Source organism: Elephantulus edwardii, unplaced genomic scaffold (assembly GCF_000299155.1).
Source record: "Elephantulus edwardii isolate Elephantulus edwardi_28Jun2011 unplaced genomic scaffold, EleEdw1.0 scaffold00056, whole genome shotgun sequence".
NCBI classification, from domain to species: Eukaryota; Metazoa; Chordata; class Mammalia; order Macroscelidea; family Macroscelididae; genus Elephantulus; species Elephantulus edwardii.
The window spans coordinates 10,764,621-10,782,678 of record NW_006399806.1 but is presented as its reverse complement, the minus strand read 5'-3'; the positions used below and the strand labels follow the sequence as shown (position 1 = coordinate 10,782,678).

General features: G+C 34.6%; 1 protein-coding gene across 1 annotated transcript in view; it reads left to right on the top strand.

The window, feature by feature from the left end:
- CNTN5 (contactin 5) overlaps positions 1-18,058 on the top strand; it is a 789,484-nt gene that overhangs the window by 598,791 nt on the left and 172,635 nt on the right. Inside the window, exons 10-11 of the mRNA XM_006887326.1 lie at positions 2,617-2,744; positions 5,751-5,926. Coding sequence (XP_006887388.1) covers positions 2,617-2,744; positions 5,751-5,926 — 304 coding nt within the window. The remainder of the gene's footprint in view (positions 1-2,616; positions 2,745-5,750; positions 5,927-18,058) is intronic.

Below are 18,058 nucleotides of genomic sequence, written 5' to 3'. Positions count from 1 at the left end.
GGGAGGGTTGAGGGACAATGCAGGAGGGGAAGACCCTCTATGAGATGGATTGATTCGGTGACTGGGGTAATAGGGATGGGTTTGTCAGAGGCGGTGTGTTTGGCGCAGGACAGAGCAGGGTTTAGGGCTGTTGTGCATAGGGTCGCTATGAGTCGGAAACGACTCGACGGCACATAAGAACAACAACAATATTTATCACACATCTCGTTTATATTTTAAGCAAATTTTTACTCTTATACCATTAATGTACAATAATTGATATATATCACCTAAGATTTTTAAATAACTATTGCTGTTGTTGTTGTTATACACCATGGAGAAACTGACTATAGCTGACCTCCAGTAGGTTTTCAGAGGCAGTAAATCACACAGGTGGAAATTGTCCATCTTTCTCCACCAGAAGAGCTCGTGGACCCAAGCTACCTATATTTTAGTTGGCAGCATAATTCATTAACACTAAGCCACCAGAGCTCTCTCATAAATAACTAGTTAGGTATTTTTCAGTTCTGTTACCTTAAGATTGCCAAGTGTGTTCTTCTGTTATTTTCTAACTTCGGGCATCTTTACATCACTCCTCTCTCCCCACATTTTTTTTTTAAATTCCATGTTCAAGCACTTCTAAGCAGACTTAATTCCCAGATCTGGAAATTCCAAGATATTGGAGTCAAAGAAGACAGAAGGGCTGTAAGACAAAAGGAAATATTAATTCAGTGCTCAATTGTCTCAGTGTGCAGGTAATGATTGGATATTATGCTGAAAAAGCATTCACTAGCTAATGTGGTTTTTTTTTCCCCTTTACTAATTTTTTTAAAAAGAATAAATTCACCTTATAGTGATTTGCCATATTAATCAACAGGTAGAGTTTTAGGTAAATGACACCAACCATTTGACAGATAAAAGGAATTATGGGATTAAAAATCTTTTTAAAGTGTATGGAGAAGTGGCCTCAAGCACAGGAGTGTTCATAAAGCTTCTTAAGAGGAGAAGATATGTTGCCCTCGGTCGACAAGAAAGGACTCATCTTAAATCAAGACCTGAAATACCACCTGAGTTTAAGACACATTTATTTCTCCAAAGGAGGTGAACTTTAAAGCCCCATTTCTCACTTGCTATATTAGAAATTACTTGGGACAGTTTAATTCAGACCTTTTCAAAATATTAAGTCTGTGCAAATTCTAGTAATTTCTCTTTCAATAAAGTTTGTACCCATCTCAAAAGGATGTCTGTTTATTTACTTTCAAAAAATCTTTTTGTATAATGTGTACTTTGGGTTTCAAAATGAGATTAAACATATTCTAATTTTTATTAAAAAAGAGGCACTATCTAAAGCATTGAATAAACTTTCTTTCGTGACTATTTTGAGTGAATTAAATAACGTTACTGTCAGTCATCACCATGCAGTGAACTGTCCATGGAATATAAAATTTCTTCTTCTTGTTTTCTACCATTGAGTCAGAAACAATGCATAGCTGACCCTCTGATGGGTTTTCACAGGCAGTTAATCAAATGGGAGGTGATTTCCCATCCATCTCCCATAAAGTAGCTGGTGGATTTGAACTGTGTGCCTTTGGGATTGCAGCCAGCTTTAATCAGTAGGCCATCAGAGCTCCCTAATTTTTTCTTTGAGGACCATATTTCATGATTTTCCATTTTCTGAGGTCACTGGTTCTTCTCAAAGCTGCACAACCCATTGTTAATTTCTCTTTCCTCAAAGACTTCATCAGTTGTATATTAAATAAAACAATTGCTACGTCACCTGTATTTTAAGGATTTTTTTGTTTTTGTTTTTATTTTAGTATATAAACACACTAGCAGACTATTAGATTGTACTTTAGATCATAGATAGGAGAAAGGGGCAAAAGCACTGATTAAATTCGGAACTTGTATATCCCTGGTATTATGAATGCACAGGAGAATACGGTAATTCCAAATGTCAACCTCATTTTCCCTGAACTTCTAAAAAATTTTAATAATGCTTTAATTTTTCACCTTCACATTAGACTCAAGGTCTGTTTTTAACAAAGGTCACTTAAAACCCCACTTGTAAACTCAGATATCACATTCTTAAGTTTAAAAATGTGCAGCAGTTAGCAGCCCAAGTATCAGTTCTCATTTTCATAGCCTTGCTGCCGAGTTGGCACTGTGGAGAAACCACAATAAATCATCTTGCGACTGTTTACAATTAATTTTATGTCCTGTTCTTTTCCACCTCTATGTTTTTATGCTGTTTCTTTTTATATTTGACTTCTGAGGTCACTCTTGGTTTGAGGTGAAATACCCAAGCTTAATATTAAAATATCACTGGGTGATATTATAGTCACAGATTTTAATAACCAAATTCAAGGTCACCTTTCTCCACAAGTTTCAAAATTAACTGTCAGAAATTGTCAAAAGAAAAATAACCTGTACCTCCATAACCCTTCTGAATAGAAGAAGATAGTTAGTGAGTTTATTGCTTAATTTCTTTGAAGGGTAAGAACATTTCTAACTTCATAGTGATCCTTTATCTTATTTATTATTACCTTAAACGCAGTTTCAGACTTCACCACAATTTCTTTGCATTTAGTTGAATAGCAGTAAAACAGGAAAAAATTGTCTCTTTTTAATAATTTTCAGAATAGCTATTCTTCCAGACCGAAGTCTAAGAATCCTAAATGCCTCTAAATCAGATGAGGGAAAGTATGTTTGCCGAGGGGAAAATGTCTTTGGTTCTGCTGAAATTATAGCTTCAGTCTCTGTGAAAGGTAAGAAACCGTGGTCCATGTTTTCTTGGGGTTTTTTTAAGCATGATTTCCTTCAGGCCTTGTCAGAGTGAAGATAAATATAACATGCATGTATATATATTTGCCTATGTATGTACGTATGCATGCTCCTTTAAATAAAATAAATCATAGAGATAGGATAAAATGATCTTTATCCATTAGAAGACCACAGAGAAATAAATGCTTTAACAGACACTTCAAGGTCTTGCTTTGGACAAAATATTTGAATTAGTAAAGAAAGATTTCAGATGTTTTAGTTAGTGCTTTGGAATGTCAAATATTCCACCAATATACCAATTATTTTTTCCTTTGTAAAGTAAATTTCAGTATTCATCAGTACTTTCCACCATTTCAACTAGTGATTATTGTCAGAAACATGTAAGGGAAAAGAAATTGAATATGCATTGGAGCAATGTGCCTAAAACAAACTGATAGAAGAAACAGCCACTGACATTAGCATCAGTAGAATTATTTATCTGTTTTTCATTTTTAGTATACTAAATACTGCTGCTTATATATTTCTCTTCATTTTCTACCTCTAAAGAAAACTGGAGCCTAGAATGCCCGTTTATGATTATGTATTGTAGTCAGTGGCAATAAATACTCATATATTAGGAAGCAAGACCCTTTGGTTAGCAAAGAAATACTTTTCACAGTATAACTATATTTTTAATTTATTTCTTTATGCATGTACAATTATAACAAATAATTTCTGATCGTTATAATCATGGAACTACTAATTTTTCTTTAAAAGTAAATATATAGTTAATGAAGCAAGTAAGCTGATATTTTAGGTAATCTCTTTATGTATCAAAGAGATACACACTAAAAAGAATAAACATAATGCAAAAGATATTTTCAATTACATTCATAAGACTGCAACTTGAATCTTCTTTTTCCTCTTGTATTTTCTGTACGTTAATAAATCTTGGTCAAAATGATATAGTTCTTATTCTTCCAGACTTTGTGTGTCTTCAATAATAACAAAAAACGTTTTCTGTTGATCACGAGCTAAAAGAAATATTTAGTTACTGCACTGTCCACACTACAGTATATTGTGACTTATGTCTTCGATGAAATCAGAATTTGGAATGCCACATGAAATATCTGACTTTAAGAATGGTAACATTTATTTCTTGGCATTCCTATGGCCCTTATGGTTACATTTTAAAAACGGTGTTTCAAAGAGCACCGCATATCAAAAGATATGTTAGTTACTAGAAATGACAATCAGACTATGCAACTCATTGTTACCACTTTTACTAATATTCTTGAGGTATTTATAACCAAGAATATAAGTTTAAAAAGAAAAGTTAACATCCAAATCCTTTCTTCATCACCTCTTTCTACTCTATCACTCTTTAAAGAGTCAAAAATGGGGTATGGGGCACTGGCACATGAGCGTCTCTTTGAAAGAGCCAGAGGGAGTGAAAACAGCACAGTCCCTCACCGCCCCAGAGCAGAAATGCATGAAGAGCCTGTATCCCAGGCCTATGGTGCCTCTGGAAGCACATCAGCAGCAAGAGATTAATTTATTCATTGTTACCCACAGGTTGTCATACCAAGAGTGAGGTTTATTAGGGAAGTAAGTTGGAGAGTGGAGGAGGCAAAAATATCACCCAATTCAAGCCCAGGTTTTAGCCCAGCAGCTTTAAGGCACAATTTCTCCATTCAGATTCCAGTTTCAGGTTAACATTTTCCCCCTAATTTATACCTTTTAAGCTAATACTGCAGTTATTCATTGCCTTCAAATCAGAAGTGACTCACAGCTGACCCTCCAGTAGGTTCTCAAGGCTGTACATTGCGCAGGAGATTTCCCATTTTTCCTCCCATGGAGTAGCTAGTGGATTCGAACAGTTTGTCTAACTTTTTACCACTCATTCACTAAAGCTCCCTAGTTTCGCCCTCTTTTTTAATCACCAAGATAAATAACTTTTACTAACATTATGGTTCAAAATGTCTCTCTAAACTTAGGGAGGCAGAAATGTTCAAAAGAAAACAAAGACTTAACTGAATCAGCAAGCATTTAAGCATAGACATTTTTTATTAAAAAATATTGTCAATGACCTTTGCCTACTTTTTTCCTCATAACTGAGTCATCTTCAATTCATCAACAGTGATTTAAGCTGTCAGCTAAAAATATTTTTCCTACTTCAAAATGATAATGTATCAAAAGGAAGTTTATGTAGTGTAAATGTGATTTGTACTGTTAGTAGCATAATTTTTCCTGTATGAAAATAGTACTTCATTAAAGTGCTTTTGCCTTATAGTTTTTGATAGCCCTCAAAGAGATAAACTCCTGAGTTCTTTCTCCTGAACATAAAGTTTGTTTTATAGTAATAATCCTTTTATTTATACTCTATTATCCTTAAAGGTAGACAAAGAGCCTGTAGCTTCTTATATTTATGTCTTTCCTCCTAAGCACCAAATAATACTTTTGTTATACATTCTCTAGTCTGTTTTGTTTTTATTTGTGGGTTTTGGGTGTTTTTTTTTTGGTTTTTTTTTTAATATGTGAAGCTGTGTTTGTTTGTTTTTTCTTATCATGTTAACCTCATCACTGGGATAATTACTTGTTGCTGACAAGTCAGAAAGACCTCAAAGCTAACCCTTTAACAGCTATTCAAAGGTTGTACACAGGAAATTCTTCCTGTTTTCCCTCAGAGCCACTGGTCGATTCAAAGCACCAGACAGATGCCACCTTTCTGTCAGTAGTGCATCACTCTACCCACTGGGTCCCCAAAGCTCAGGGGTCTCTTAAAACATGAAATCACTGACATGTCAGTAAAAAGCCAATTAAAAGACACTTATATTCAAAAATTAAGAAAATGCTGAGTAGTATTTTATTTACAAATATGAGAAACCTAAATCATTTTCAGAGTAACTGTGTTGTAACTTGGTTTTGGCTTCCGTTATTACATAAGCTAATGTGGTTCAGGGATCTACGACATGTTGATGATGTTGACTTTTGTATTCTTACTTCCTTAGAACCTACTAGGATAGAACTCACTCCTAAAAGAATGGAGTTAACAGTGGGAGAAAGCATTGTCCTTAACTGCAAAGCCATTCATGATGCTAGTTTGGATGTCACATTCTACTGGACACTTAAAGGACAGCCTATCGATTTTGAGAAAGAAGGTGGACATTTTGAAAGCATCAGGGTTGTAAGTGGATACACTTTTATTTGTTGTATGCTCTGAATAAGTTTTGATACAAATATAAAATTTTTTCTCTACAATACAAAGGGGAAACTGACTTGACTTAATGGCTATCTCCCATTACTTTGTGTTATGCTAAACTGTAAGTAATTCTTTTCCATAAGAAATTGGAAGTTTCTCATGATCCAAACTGAATTTTATTGCCAATTCTATTAACTTTACCAATATGTCAATACTTAGATGTCTATTTCTTAAAAGTTATATTGTTATGTAAGATGGCACTTGTATATTTTTTAGCATTATTAATAGTGATTGTGATAAAATAAGTGAAATGTCTGTCTGCCCTATTCCTCAAAAAATAACAGTTTATGGAGACTACTTCCTTGCTCAGAAATGACAGAGCTAAAATTCAATGCATAGTCATAAATGCACAGTCGCCTTAGGCATTTATCCACAGACACACTAGTTTTTAATCCACCAAATATCTTTATTTTTGTTATCTTCTTGTTATTATATTATGTTACAGCAGGGCAATCAGTTAAAACAGGTGAGAATATTTTTAATTCAAATTTCAGAACCATCAATGTCTTAAATCCAGAGTAGTGAAATGTGAATCCTCTTCCCCCAGTGACTTGTTGAAGACATTCTAGAGTAACATAATGATAGAGGAAGAGGAAGGAAAACAAGTGGAACTGAGTAAAGATAGAGAGGATTTGCCTGAAATCTGCTTATCTATGACTAATGAGAAGAATCCAAGTAAAATTTTTGCTTACCAGTTTGAAATACTGCCAGAAACACATACTAATTGCAATTTATTTCTTCCTAAACTTTGTGGGAAACATGGAAAAATCTTGCCTATATTGGGCCCAAACATAGAAAACTTATTTTACGTTGAATCTTCTTCAAAATGTAACATGGAGTAGTGGGTGAGGGGGAGAGAAAGTCCCAAAAACAAAATTGGGAATTTCCCAAATCAAGTCTAAGATCAATCCTTAATCATCTGTGAAACATAAAGCTATTTTCTTATTTGGTGTTGATCTTGTAAATAACTAAAGAGAAAAAGATGCTCTACATGATTTCTAACATCACTTCTAAATTGACTCTTAAATTTAGACTTTTAAAAGAATAAAAGCAAATTGTTTTGTTAGACTTAACAAATTGCACCAGAATGAAACACTATCTACCAAATATTATCCCTCTCCTCCTGGCTTACTTTGCAGTTAATTGGATGGACTGAAATACCAATCAAGTGCATAGTTCATCACCTCATTAAAGATTAAATCTCATTTAATTATTAATGATTGCTTTACATACCAGCTATTTAGGTCATGATAAACAATTGATTGTCCTCTAATCTGTGGTTTTCCTTTCCTTTACCTGAGGTCATTAATTTCCTCAAGAAGATGAACAAAATTTATGCCAGTGTGTCATGAAACAGAAGCATTAACATAGGACAACTTCTAGTCCATCAAAAAAATCTATCTTCCTAGAATAGTAAATAAGCTACTAGATGCTGAAAAAGAAATATAAATCTAAAATTAATATTAGTCTTCATTAGAAGATTGTAGTGGACCTGGTGAGATTATATGAATTCTACTTTTTGCATCTTTGACGTTATCAAATTAGGAGTGCTGCCATCCATTTTTATTAATAAATATATTCATTCATTTTCATAATTTTGGAAGTTAATAATATTTGCTAGATACCGTTTTGCATATATAAAAATTTTGCTCTTGAGAAGAACACAAATGACTCCTTCCTTTATACAAACTCGTATGTTAAAAGCCATATAATTACTCTGCCATTTTACACAGTAATAGTGAGTGATAGGGTGGAGGAACAAATCCAATTGTCATAGTGAGTGGTGAAAGAAATGCTTCGCTGTAAGAAAAACGTAGTGTTTATAAGTTGTAAAGGCTATCACAAGGGACTTAAATGGTGGAGATTGTGAGAATGGTGTAGGATGGCTCAACGTTTCTATGTGTTCTTCATATGGTTCCTACGAGTCATCCTCAGCTCAACTGCACCTGCAACAATAACAGTACATTTTGAATAATTTACATAAATGTGTGTATTAAAAATATTTAGAAGCTTTAAAACTGCAAAATTGAAAAGAATTGTCCATTACCTTCTTTCTAATTATGTCAGGCACCAATTGACTCCCAATTGGATTCAAGGCTATTTGCCATAAAGAATATCATTTTATAACACTAAAAAGAAAGAGAAAAGAGGAAAACTATTCTATTCCCCCTCCTGTCCTTGTACGTGTGTACTAGTTTGGAAAACAATGTTTAGTTGGAAAAAAAAATGAATATTTTTTAGCAAAGAGATGTAAAGGGACTCTAGGTTTTGGTAAAGCCATTGGAAGACTGAAGGAGTACCGAGGAAGCACAGGTTCCAGAAGACAGCCAAGTAGGGTCATCTTAAGGCTTACTTTGTTTTAACCTATATTTATTGTAGGGATTTTATTTTAGGAACATTTCTTAATCCAGCAGAATAAAAAGAGTCAATGTAGTTGTAGAACTTAAGGAGAAATAGAATATGCTTTTGACTGTAAGTAACACTTTTTTTTAATTGTGACACTCAAATTCATTACAATAAGATCTGAAACTTCTGGTTTGGATTAAATGGGGTAAGAGGAAACTCTGTACAATTTAACTTTGTATAGAGTTAAAGTTTTCCATGAATTTTTTGTGGATGAAGAGAGGTGGAGAAGCAATACCAATAATGTTGATATTTAAACCTTATAAAATGTCAGAATGTGATTTAATGTAGGTTTGGGTTGGTTTTTTATTTTTTTAAATGTTTCCCCCAACAATTTAAATTTTATGTGCAGTTAATAGTTCTAGATAAATGCTATATGTACCTATTGTAGTGTCTATATTTAGTGAATAGTCTACACTTCATATTTGTTTAGCCTTCATATGCTCTATGACTTCATTCCAAGCGAATGAACAGAAAAAATATCAGTTTTTTTAAAAAACATAGTTATTACTTTTAAACTTAAAGCACTGTAACAAAAAGTACTTCTATTTTTCTCCTCCTCTTCCATAGAACATGTTGTATAAACCTAGCAATGGATTTGGAATGAATACATTATAGATGCCACACTGAAAAGAGTTAGTCTGTAAACATTTGGTTAATTTCACTCAAATAACTTTAAAAAAAATGAGATGAATTAACTATGTGTGGCAAAACTACACATTCCTGGGATTTTAATGCACAAGCTGAGTCCTATTAAGAATTCAAAGCAGAAGAGATAGCCTTACCCTTTAAGAGAGCACAATTTAGGGGAGAACAGAAAAAGGAACAGCCATCATCAGAGGGCTCTGTGCACATAGCTGGAAGAAGGAGTTGGTATTTTAACTGGACCACCATTGACAGAAAGAATTTGTCAGTAACAAAGAGTGAAACTAAATTTCAGATAGAGGGGTCAAATCAAGCAAAAACAGAAAGAAGAGTTTAGTGTAAGTTTCAAGAGCAGAGAGCAGCCAGGACCTGGCCAGCAACGTGAGGGCATGTAGTAGAAAACAAGTCAATATTTGCTGAATTAATTTAGAGAAAGCAATAGAGAAATCATTGTAAAAGGCACCAATTTCCAAGCTGTGGGATTTATATTGCTATTCTGACAGCTGTTTGGAACAGGAATTGAACAGCTTGCAGATTTTTTTTGTACTATAGATTGGCCAGGCAGAGGTCATGATGAGGAGTCAACTACTATAAGAGGTTATCAAGTAAAAGCATTTACAATTGTTTGTTGACACAAGTATTCATGTAGGTCAGAGAGTCTCCTATTACTGATAGGATGCTGCATAGCACATGAGCTTTGCTTGATGTCCCCAAATCCCTGGTCTCAGTGGAATATTCTAGTGATTCATTGTTTTCTGGGGATTTTAATTCCCTATACATTTATTTAAGGGAGCTCTAGTGGCTGAGTGGATATGGAGTTGTGCTGTCAAACCAAAGGTAGGTAGTTTGAATCCATTAGCTGCTTCCTGGAAGAAAGATGATCACTCTCTTCCCATGTGATTTAATGACTCTGAAAACTCTGAGCTATAAGAAAATTTTAATTCTTGAAATGTGCATAGAATAGTTACATTAAATATCATGGCACTTTACAATTGCCTTTATATTCTGGTAGCAAAAATATCTTAAAAATTTATCATCAGGATAGTCTCCTAATGAATTTTTTTTCCTTTCTTTTGTAATTCTCTCAGTTTGTTAATTTACAACAAAATGCACATCAAGACCAAAGTGTGGTATAGCTACATTCTGTGTCTTTCTTTACCTCGTTCTTCAGTAACAACTATAATCTCAGGGATGCAGAGTGAGACTGGTTGCATTTTTTTAGTAGAAAAATGAAGAAAGAGATTTTTCAAATTTACTAAATTAAGGAACCAAGATTAGATGGAAAATTATTTTTAAACTATTATTATGTTCATTCTTCAATCCTGAGTTCCTTCTCTCTATATTAAAGGATGAGCAATCTCCTCCCGTGCAATTACTGCTGCTAAAAATCAGCTGCAGGGTCCACTATGGCTTGGTTCCAACTCAAGGATGCACAACAAGAACAGCATTAGGTATTTGGCTCTTCTGTATAAGTTGAGAGAAACTAGAACATATAAAGGAAAATCAGGCTGTATTCTTCTGTAATCACAAATATGTGGGAGAGCATCAACTAATCAGGAAACGTGACAAGAAAAAATTTCTTTCAACTGTGGTCAAATACTACTAAAATCTAGAAGAGAAGAGAATAAATGTCACTTTTGTAATTGTTAAGAAAAGCAACACAAACAATATAGATTAAAGACTTAATTGAGACTCTCATGTGACAGACATGTCAGTAAGAACTGCCTTATCAAAGTAATAAAATATTAAATTTTCATAATCATGTAAGTAATATTATTTGGGAGAAGGTAGCATATAACCTAAGCTTAATTCTGGGTAGAATTAGGGTAGAAGAAACAACCATCGGCAGAGTGATAAATAGATGCATCTGCAGAAGGATAAAATATATCTCAAAGTTGGGCAGGATCTTGGAAATTACTAAGTTGTGCTAGGTTAATGCTTGTGTTCTCCATTAGTATTTTTAGCACCAGATATGAGCAAGATGGAGATTATGAGAATGGTACAGGATAAAGCAAGGTTCCAATCTGTTTTTGTTGCTATGTGTCGTCATATCAACTCGGTCTCATAACAACACTGTGCACAATAGCTCTGAATTCTTCTCTATCCTGAATCTCATTCACTGTCTCTGACTCATTTTCTCTCATTACCCCAATCACTGAGTAAATCCATCTCATCTGGGGTCTTCATCGCCTGTACTGTTTCTCCAACCTTCCAAGCAGGATATTATCCTTCTCTAAAAATGGGTTCCTCCTGGCAACATGCCCAAAGTATGTGAGATGGAGTCTCAAAATCTTTGTCTTCAAGAAGCAGCCTGGTTTCACCCTTTCCAGGACAGACCTGTTTTTCCTCTTGGTAGTCCATAGTATGTTCAATACTGTCCTCCAGCACCACAAATCAAATGCATCAATTCTTCCATCATCTGTGATCATCGTCCAGCTCTCTGGTGCATAGCAAGAACTGTGAACCATGGCCTAGATGAGACTATCTTAGTCTCTAGCCTTACACCACAGCTATTTAGCACTCTGGAGAAATCTGACAACAGATTTTCTAATACAATTTGTCTCTTTGTTTCCTGGATTCTGATGCCAAGAATGTTGATTTTGGAACAAAGAAAGCTAAAATGTTAACCATCTCAAGCTCTTCTCCTTCTATCATAATGCTGCCAGCTGGCCCAGTGATGAGAATTTTTGTTTTCTTGATACTGAGCTTCAATCCATACTACAAACTACAGTTCTTGACCCTCTGCAGCAAATGCTTCAGGTCCTCATCAGTTTCAGCAAGCAAGATTGTGTCATCTGCAAAATGCAGGTTGTTGATGTGCCTTCCTCCAATCCTGAAGTCACATTCCTCTTCATAAGCCCAGCTTCCCAAATTATCTGTTCTGCATATATATTAGAAAGGTATGAAGACAGGACACATCCCTGACACAATCTATTCTTGATTTTGAATCATGCAGTATTTCCTTACTCTGTTCTGATGACTACCTTTTGGACTAAGTATAGGTTTCACAAGAGCACAATCAAGTGTTCTGTGTTTCATATTCTTCTCAAAGTTAGCCAAAGTTTGTTGTGACCCACATAGTCAAATACCTTTGCTTAGTCAAAGAAATACAGATAGACTTTCCTCTGGTATTTTTGACTTTTAGCCAAGAACCATCTGACATTTGCCATGATTTCCCTAGTGCCATGGCATTTCTAAATTTGGCTTGTATTTCTGGTAGTTCTCTGTTCAAGTCATTTTTGGATGACCTTCAGCAGGATTTTGCTTGCATGTGGTATTAGTGATGTAGTACAATAATTTCCATACTTTGTTGGATCATCTTTTTTTTGCAATGGGAATAATTATGGATTTCTTCCAATCAATAGGCTAGGTGATTGTACTCTAGATTTCTAGGTACAGCCTGATAAGCACATCCAGGCAGCATCTGTTTGTTGAAATATGTCAATTGGTAGTCCATAAATTCCTGGGACCTTGTTTTTCTCAGTTCCTTCAGAGCAGCTTGAACTTTCTCTTTCATCACCATTGCCTCTTGGTCATACATTGTTTCATGAAATTCTTCTATGTCACCTAATTCTTTTTGGTACTCTGTGTATGCTTTCTATCTTCCTTTGATGCTTTCTGGATCAGGGTCACTATGAATCTTACTTAATTTGGTGGTGGTGGTTGTTGTTAAATGTCGTTGAGTCACAGGCGACTCATAGTGACCCTATGAACAAAAGTCCTGGACAACTCCTGTATAACTTTCATCCTTTCTCCAGGTTCATAGGGTGTCCCCGAGACAAGCTATTATGGAAGTGGATGCCACTTTTGCTTCCAAGCTTGTTTTGATCGGGGAGCTTCACCAAATACTGTCCACCATGGGTAACCATTCTCGCATTTGACTCCTCAGTGTCACAGTGTTCAGCTTCACCGCAACCACATGTTACCTCTGTACAGCAGGTGGATATACCAGGGTTACCCAACTTTAGAAGAATGTTTCACTAAAAACAGTTAAAGGCAGGCCTGTATCAAAAAATATAATTTCACCTGCTGTAACCGTGAGTGATGAGGAACGCTTGCCTCTAAGGTAGTTCATTCCATTAACAATCAGTTCCAAATGTCAGAAAGTGGAAAACTGTAGTATTTCTTATAACATCTCTTCTAAAAATACAATGCATGAAGAAATATATCTTCCCCATAGATTGAGTATTCACATTAGGTAGATAAAGAGAGGACAGAGTTTTCAAGGGAATAGAAGAATTTTAAGTTAGCTGAAAAATTCAGTTTTTCTATCACAGTTATTCCACTTCTCGTTTACCTTTGTAGGATCTAGTTCCCTACTTACTATTTATTTGGAGTCTCAGAGAATAAGAGAGTGGATTCTCAAATGGCAGTGTTCTCTTTACCAAACAAATAACCAAACCCATTTCTGCCCAGCTGATTTTGACTCAGTATTCCGTAGGACAGAGTAAAATTTTCTGATGATTTCCAAGGCTGTAAATCTTTATGAAAGCAGAGTAACTCTTCTCCTGCAAAGTAACTGGTGAGCTTGAACCCCTGACCTTTTGGTTACCAGCTGAACACCATAACCATGGCATCATTAGAACCCCGAGCATTTTCTTTATTAACTACATTTTATTAAGGACCACTAACGCTCCTAGCTTTCTCTATACTTACCGGTAAGTATTATTTGCTTTATGTGACATAAAGCAAACAATAAATGATATGAAAATCAGTGAAATTTTCAGACACACCACCAGGATGTACTGAGAAGCAAAGGTATGAATGAGATCCTTGTTGCTTTTGTTTATTCTCTCCCTCTTGGATCCACTTCATAATTAATCAGAAGAGTATAAATAACAAGGATTCATAGCTCTACCAAAGGCACATGTTCTCTTTGGCTCTTTCTATTTAGCAGTAGTGTATATTCATATTTTCCAGTAATACGCCCTGGACAGTGAGACACCCTTCTTGCTATCTGATAAAGAGTTTATCATTCTTCATTAGTTGGTTACCTGTTTCTTTCTTCTACATCCTGAAAACTCGGTAATCCACTAATCTGGTAATCTATTCCCTGAGGCAATGTTTGTACTCCCACATAATTGCCTTTAAATCACAGAGCAGACAAGGTATTACAGTGTAATCCTTTCTTAAATCCTGGGAATGTTATTTGTGAAATACAGTAGCCAGGATCACAGCTAGATAGTATCACCATTTTCATTAAACACCTCAAATTCTAGTTGGCATATTGACCTAGTTGACACACATGGTGTAGCTGACACACAGACCATATAGTTTAACAAGTTTAGGAAAATCAAGCCATGCCTCCGGAGTTATCAGATCTAAAATTAAAGCCTTGGCCATCTAAAGCATAGACATTATTTTGTTTCCTTGAATAAAGCCTTTTAGCCACAGCATTATTGTGATAATATGATTTTTTTGTTACTTTAGGGTCTACATTTTTGACAACTGTTTTACCATTATGGTACATTTATGTATATTTATTCATGATATGAAAAGATAGTCTCCTAGCAACACATTTTCTATGCAGAATGTAGATTTATAGTTTGTCCCTGTTTTCTTTTTTATTTTTCCAGAGAAAGAAAATAAAGCATCTCAATACCAAAAGCAAAGCTCATTGTTGTCTTGTAGTGACCCTGTATAAAAGAGTAGAGCAATAGCTGCCCAATAGGGTTTCCAAGGACCTAATCTTAAAGTAACAGATTGCCTAGTTCTCTCCTGCGGAGTAGCTGGTGAGTTTGGTTAGCAACCAAGCCTTAAGTACTGCACCACCAGAGATCATTAGCTTTTTCACAGAGCAAGAAATTTTAGTTGTGAAATATTCTTAGGAAATGAAATCAATAGTCTATAATCCCCGAGAGGATAAAAGTACATACTTCCTCCAATGCCTGAGATTCTCAAAAAAAGTGTCACCTGAGATGTTTAAGATTATTGAATTGGAAAGAGTGGACAAATGATAAATAGAAAACAATCCTTACTTCTCAGTGAGATTTTTTTACTTAGATTGTACACTCCAGAAACTATACATGCTTCCAATTGACTAACTCCAGGAATTTAAGAAATTCTTGCGTGTATCATTTTTTTTATTTATAATTTTACTCATTCAAAATTTTTTTCATTTAATTTATTAATTCAGATTACATTCTCTCTGAGTTTGTTTTTAATACAATTCAAGGCTAATTTAATCTGGAATAAAGTGTATTTTTTGAGATGTGACTATTTTAAAGTCACAAGGACTTGTTATTGCCGTTTTATTGTTGTTATTAATCTTGGTCATGAAGCTAATTTTATTAATTATTTTGGTGTTTATTTATATGAAACTTTCACCCAAATAGAAAGCTATCTTCAATAATGAATTGCTTACTTAGGCATAGTCAATTTTCAGTCCACTAAAAAATTAATACAATGTTTAGCAAATTATTAATATACATTTTCAAGCAAAATAACAGTCTAAGTTTTTTTACCTCAATTCAGAATTGCCATTGTATTTATTCATTATTGATCTATATTACCATGAATTTTCCTGGAACTGGTGCAATCAATAGTTTTTGGTTATTAGAACTTCTTACCTGTCCCAATCTGAGAATGATTTGATTTTATATTGTACCGTTGGTTTTTTTCAAATTTACATGTGAATTATAAACAATGAACAAATATTTTTGTTAGTGGACATCAGAATGAATACAATTCGTAGTGACCTTATGTACAATTATTTAAAACTATGCTCAACCCTGCAGCATTCTCACGTTCTCTGCTTAAGTTCATTTTTGCAGTCGCTCTATCAGACTGTCTAGAGGACCTTACTTTCCTTTGTCGACACTTCAATTTTCTAAGCATCATGTTTCTTTCTGAACACTGGTCCTTGTTGATAATATGCCCAAAGTATGTGAGGTAAAGTCTTGCCATCCTTGTCTTTAGGAACACTCTATAGCTTCACTTTCTCCAAGATCATGAACAAATAAATATATTGGTTACAAGTTCATTCTTAAATTTATAAATGCATTGTTTTTTCTTATGTTAAATATAAAGTTATTAAAATGAGTTCCTAAACTAGCTTCAAAGGCTAATACTCATCTTTCCTCCCTGATTTAATTTTTCATATAGCTTACCTCTGGGCCACCAGAGCCACCTATTTAGTATTACTTCTATTTATTTCTTCTGGTTTTTGTGAGTTGGAACTGATCTGTAGCTGACCCTTCAGCAGGTTTTCAGAGGTAGGAGATTGCATAGGAGACTGCATAGGATCACATAGGCGATTGCTCATCCTTCTCCTGCGGAGCAGATAGTGGACTTAAAACACGTGTCTTTGTGAGTACAGCACAGATTCTTACTACTAGGCCCCTAGAGATTGTTATTTGTATCCTGATGGGCTTCTTAATACCTCCCACTTTATTTTTTTCTTGTACTCTTTGTCCCTTTCATTATTCACAATTACTTATCTTCCTATTTAAGTGAGTTAATTTAAAAAGCTACTTAATTGTGTCTATTTTTATTTAGGCTACAGTAGAACAGGGAGTTCTGAAAGTTTATTGACAGGGAGACATTCAGTTTTAGTTTAACAATTGTTCCATAGGAGAACAATAGGAAATCTGCTCCCATGAGATTTACTCCTTCTAAAAATACATTGAATGGTTAGCTATGAATCAGACCCCACTCCACAGGACATATCAACAATAATAATAGTAGGCCATTATGGTAGATGTTGTAGCCTATTACTAAAATTCACCCTTCATAATGAAAACATTCTTGCACTAAGATACTGAGAATATTGGTGTCTAAACATTTTCTTTTTTTATTTTTATATTTTAATGAAAGTTTATAAAGAACTTGGATTTCCATTCATTCATTGTTGCACATTTTTCTCCCTGTTCCACTTACTCCCATTTCTTTGGAAAAAAATTCTTTCATTGTTATTCTGGACCACTTTACTCTGCAACTCTTATTCTAGACTCCTGTCATGCAGATAATACCTAATCATATATTCCTTTCATACAGTTTCTCTCTGGAAAATGTCTTTAGCCTAAAAAAGCTGACTTGCTCAGCCAATGGTTTTAAGTTGCCAGTGGTTGTTAGTGATGAATGGACACAGGTAGTTGTAGAAATTGGACTCCTCACTTCAAGGCATGACATCTGAAGGGCTGACTCAGCTCCAGTGTTCCCAAAGGGATTGCCTGATGATTCTGTTGTGATTACATCACAGATAAACACCTGTTCTGCCCAATTCTGGAAACTTCACTTCCTCATAAGCACTGACGCCAAAGGTACTTTTCAGCTATCTCTATACACAACCTGATCTAAGACAGTCATGATGGCAAATATCACCACTTAAACAGCCTGGAAACAAATAGTAATGACAAAGTAAAAAGTTCTCCCAGCTATTGACTACCTATCAAATACTACCTTTGTGCCAATAGCTGAAAATTATTTTCAAATTTAATCACACAAATATCCCCTGCTATAGAAATAACATTTTTTATAAAAAAGAAAAGGAAACTCAGAAAGATAAACATCCTCAAATATATGCAATTGTTCTGTAGGAGAGTCATTATTCAAGCTCAGGTCTGAACCACAAAGCAATACAATTTCCAAGTATTTTTTTTATCAAACTCAGATATAGCATATCTAGAATGCCTCTAAAGTTATCTAAAGAAAAAAATATGAGTTACCTATGCTCTCAACCAGTTTGACATTAAATTGTATCATCTTGTGAATAAAATAGCTGAATCTAAATAAATATCATAATTTATGAGCCAATAATATTGTTGATAAGATTTTCATATATCTATCTAAGATCATAAGTTTATACTATTATAATGTGGTTACATTTACACTACACACTTTTTTATTTTCTAATATTCATGAACTTTAGTATCATGACTAATCTCATGCCGTTGTTGTTGTTATGTGCCGTCGAGTCCTTTGCGACTCATAGCGACCCTATGTACAACAGCACTAAACTCCGCTCTGTCCTGTGCCAATCGCACTGTCTCTGACACTCCCATCCCAATT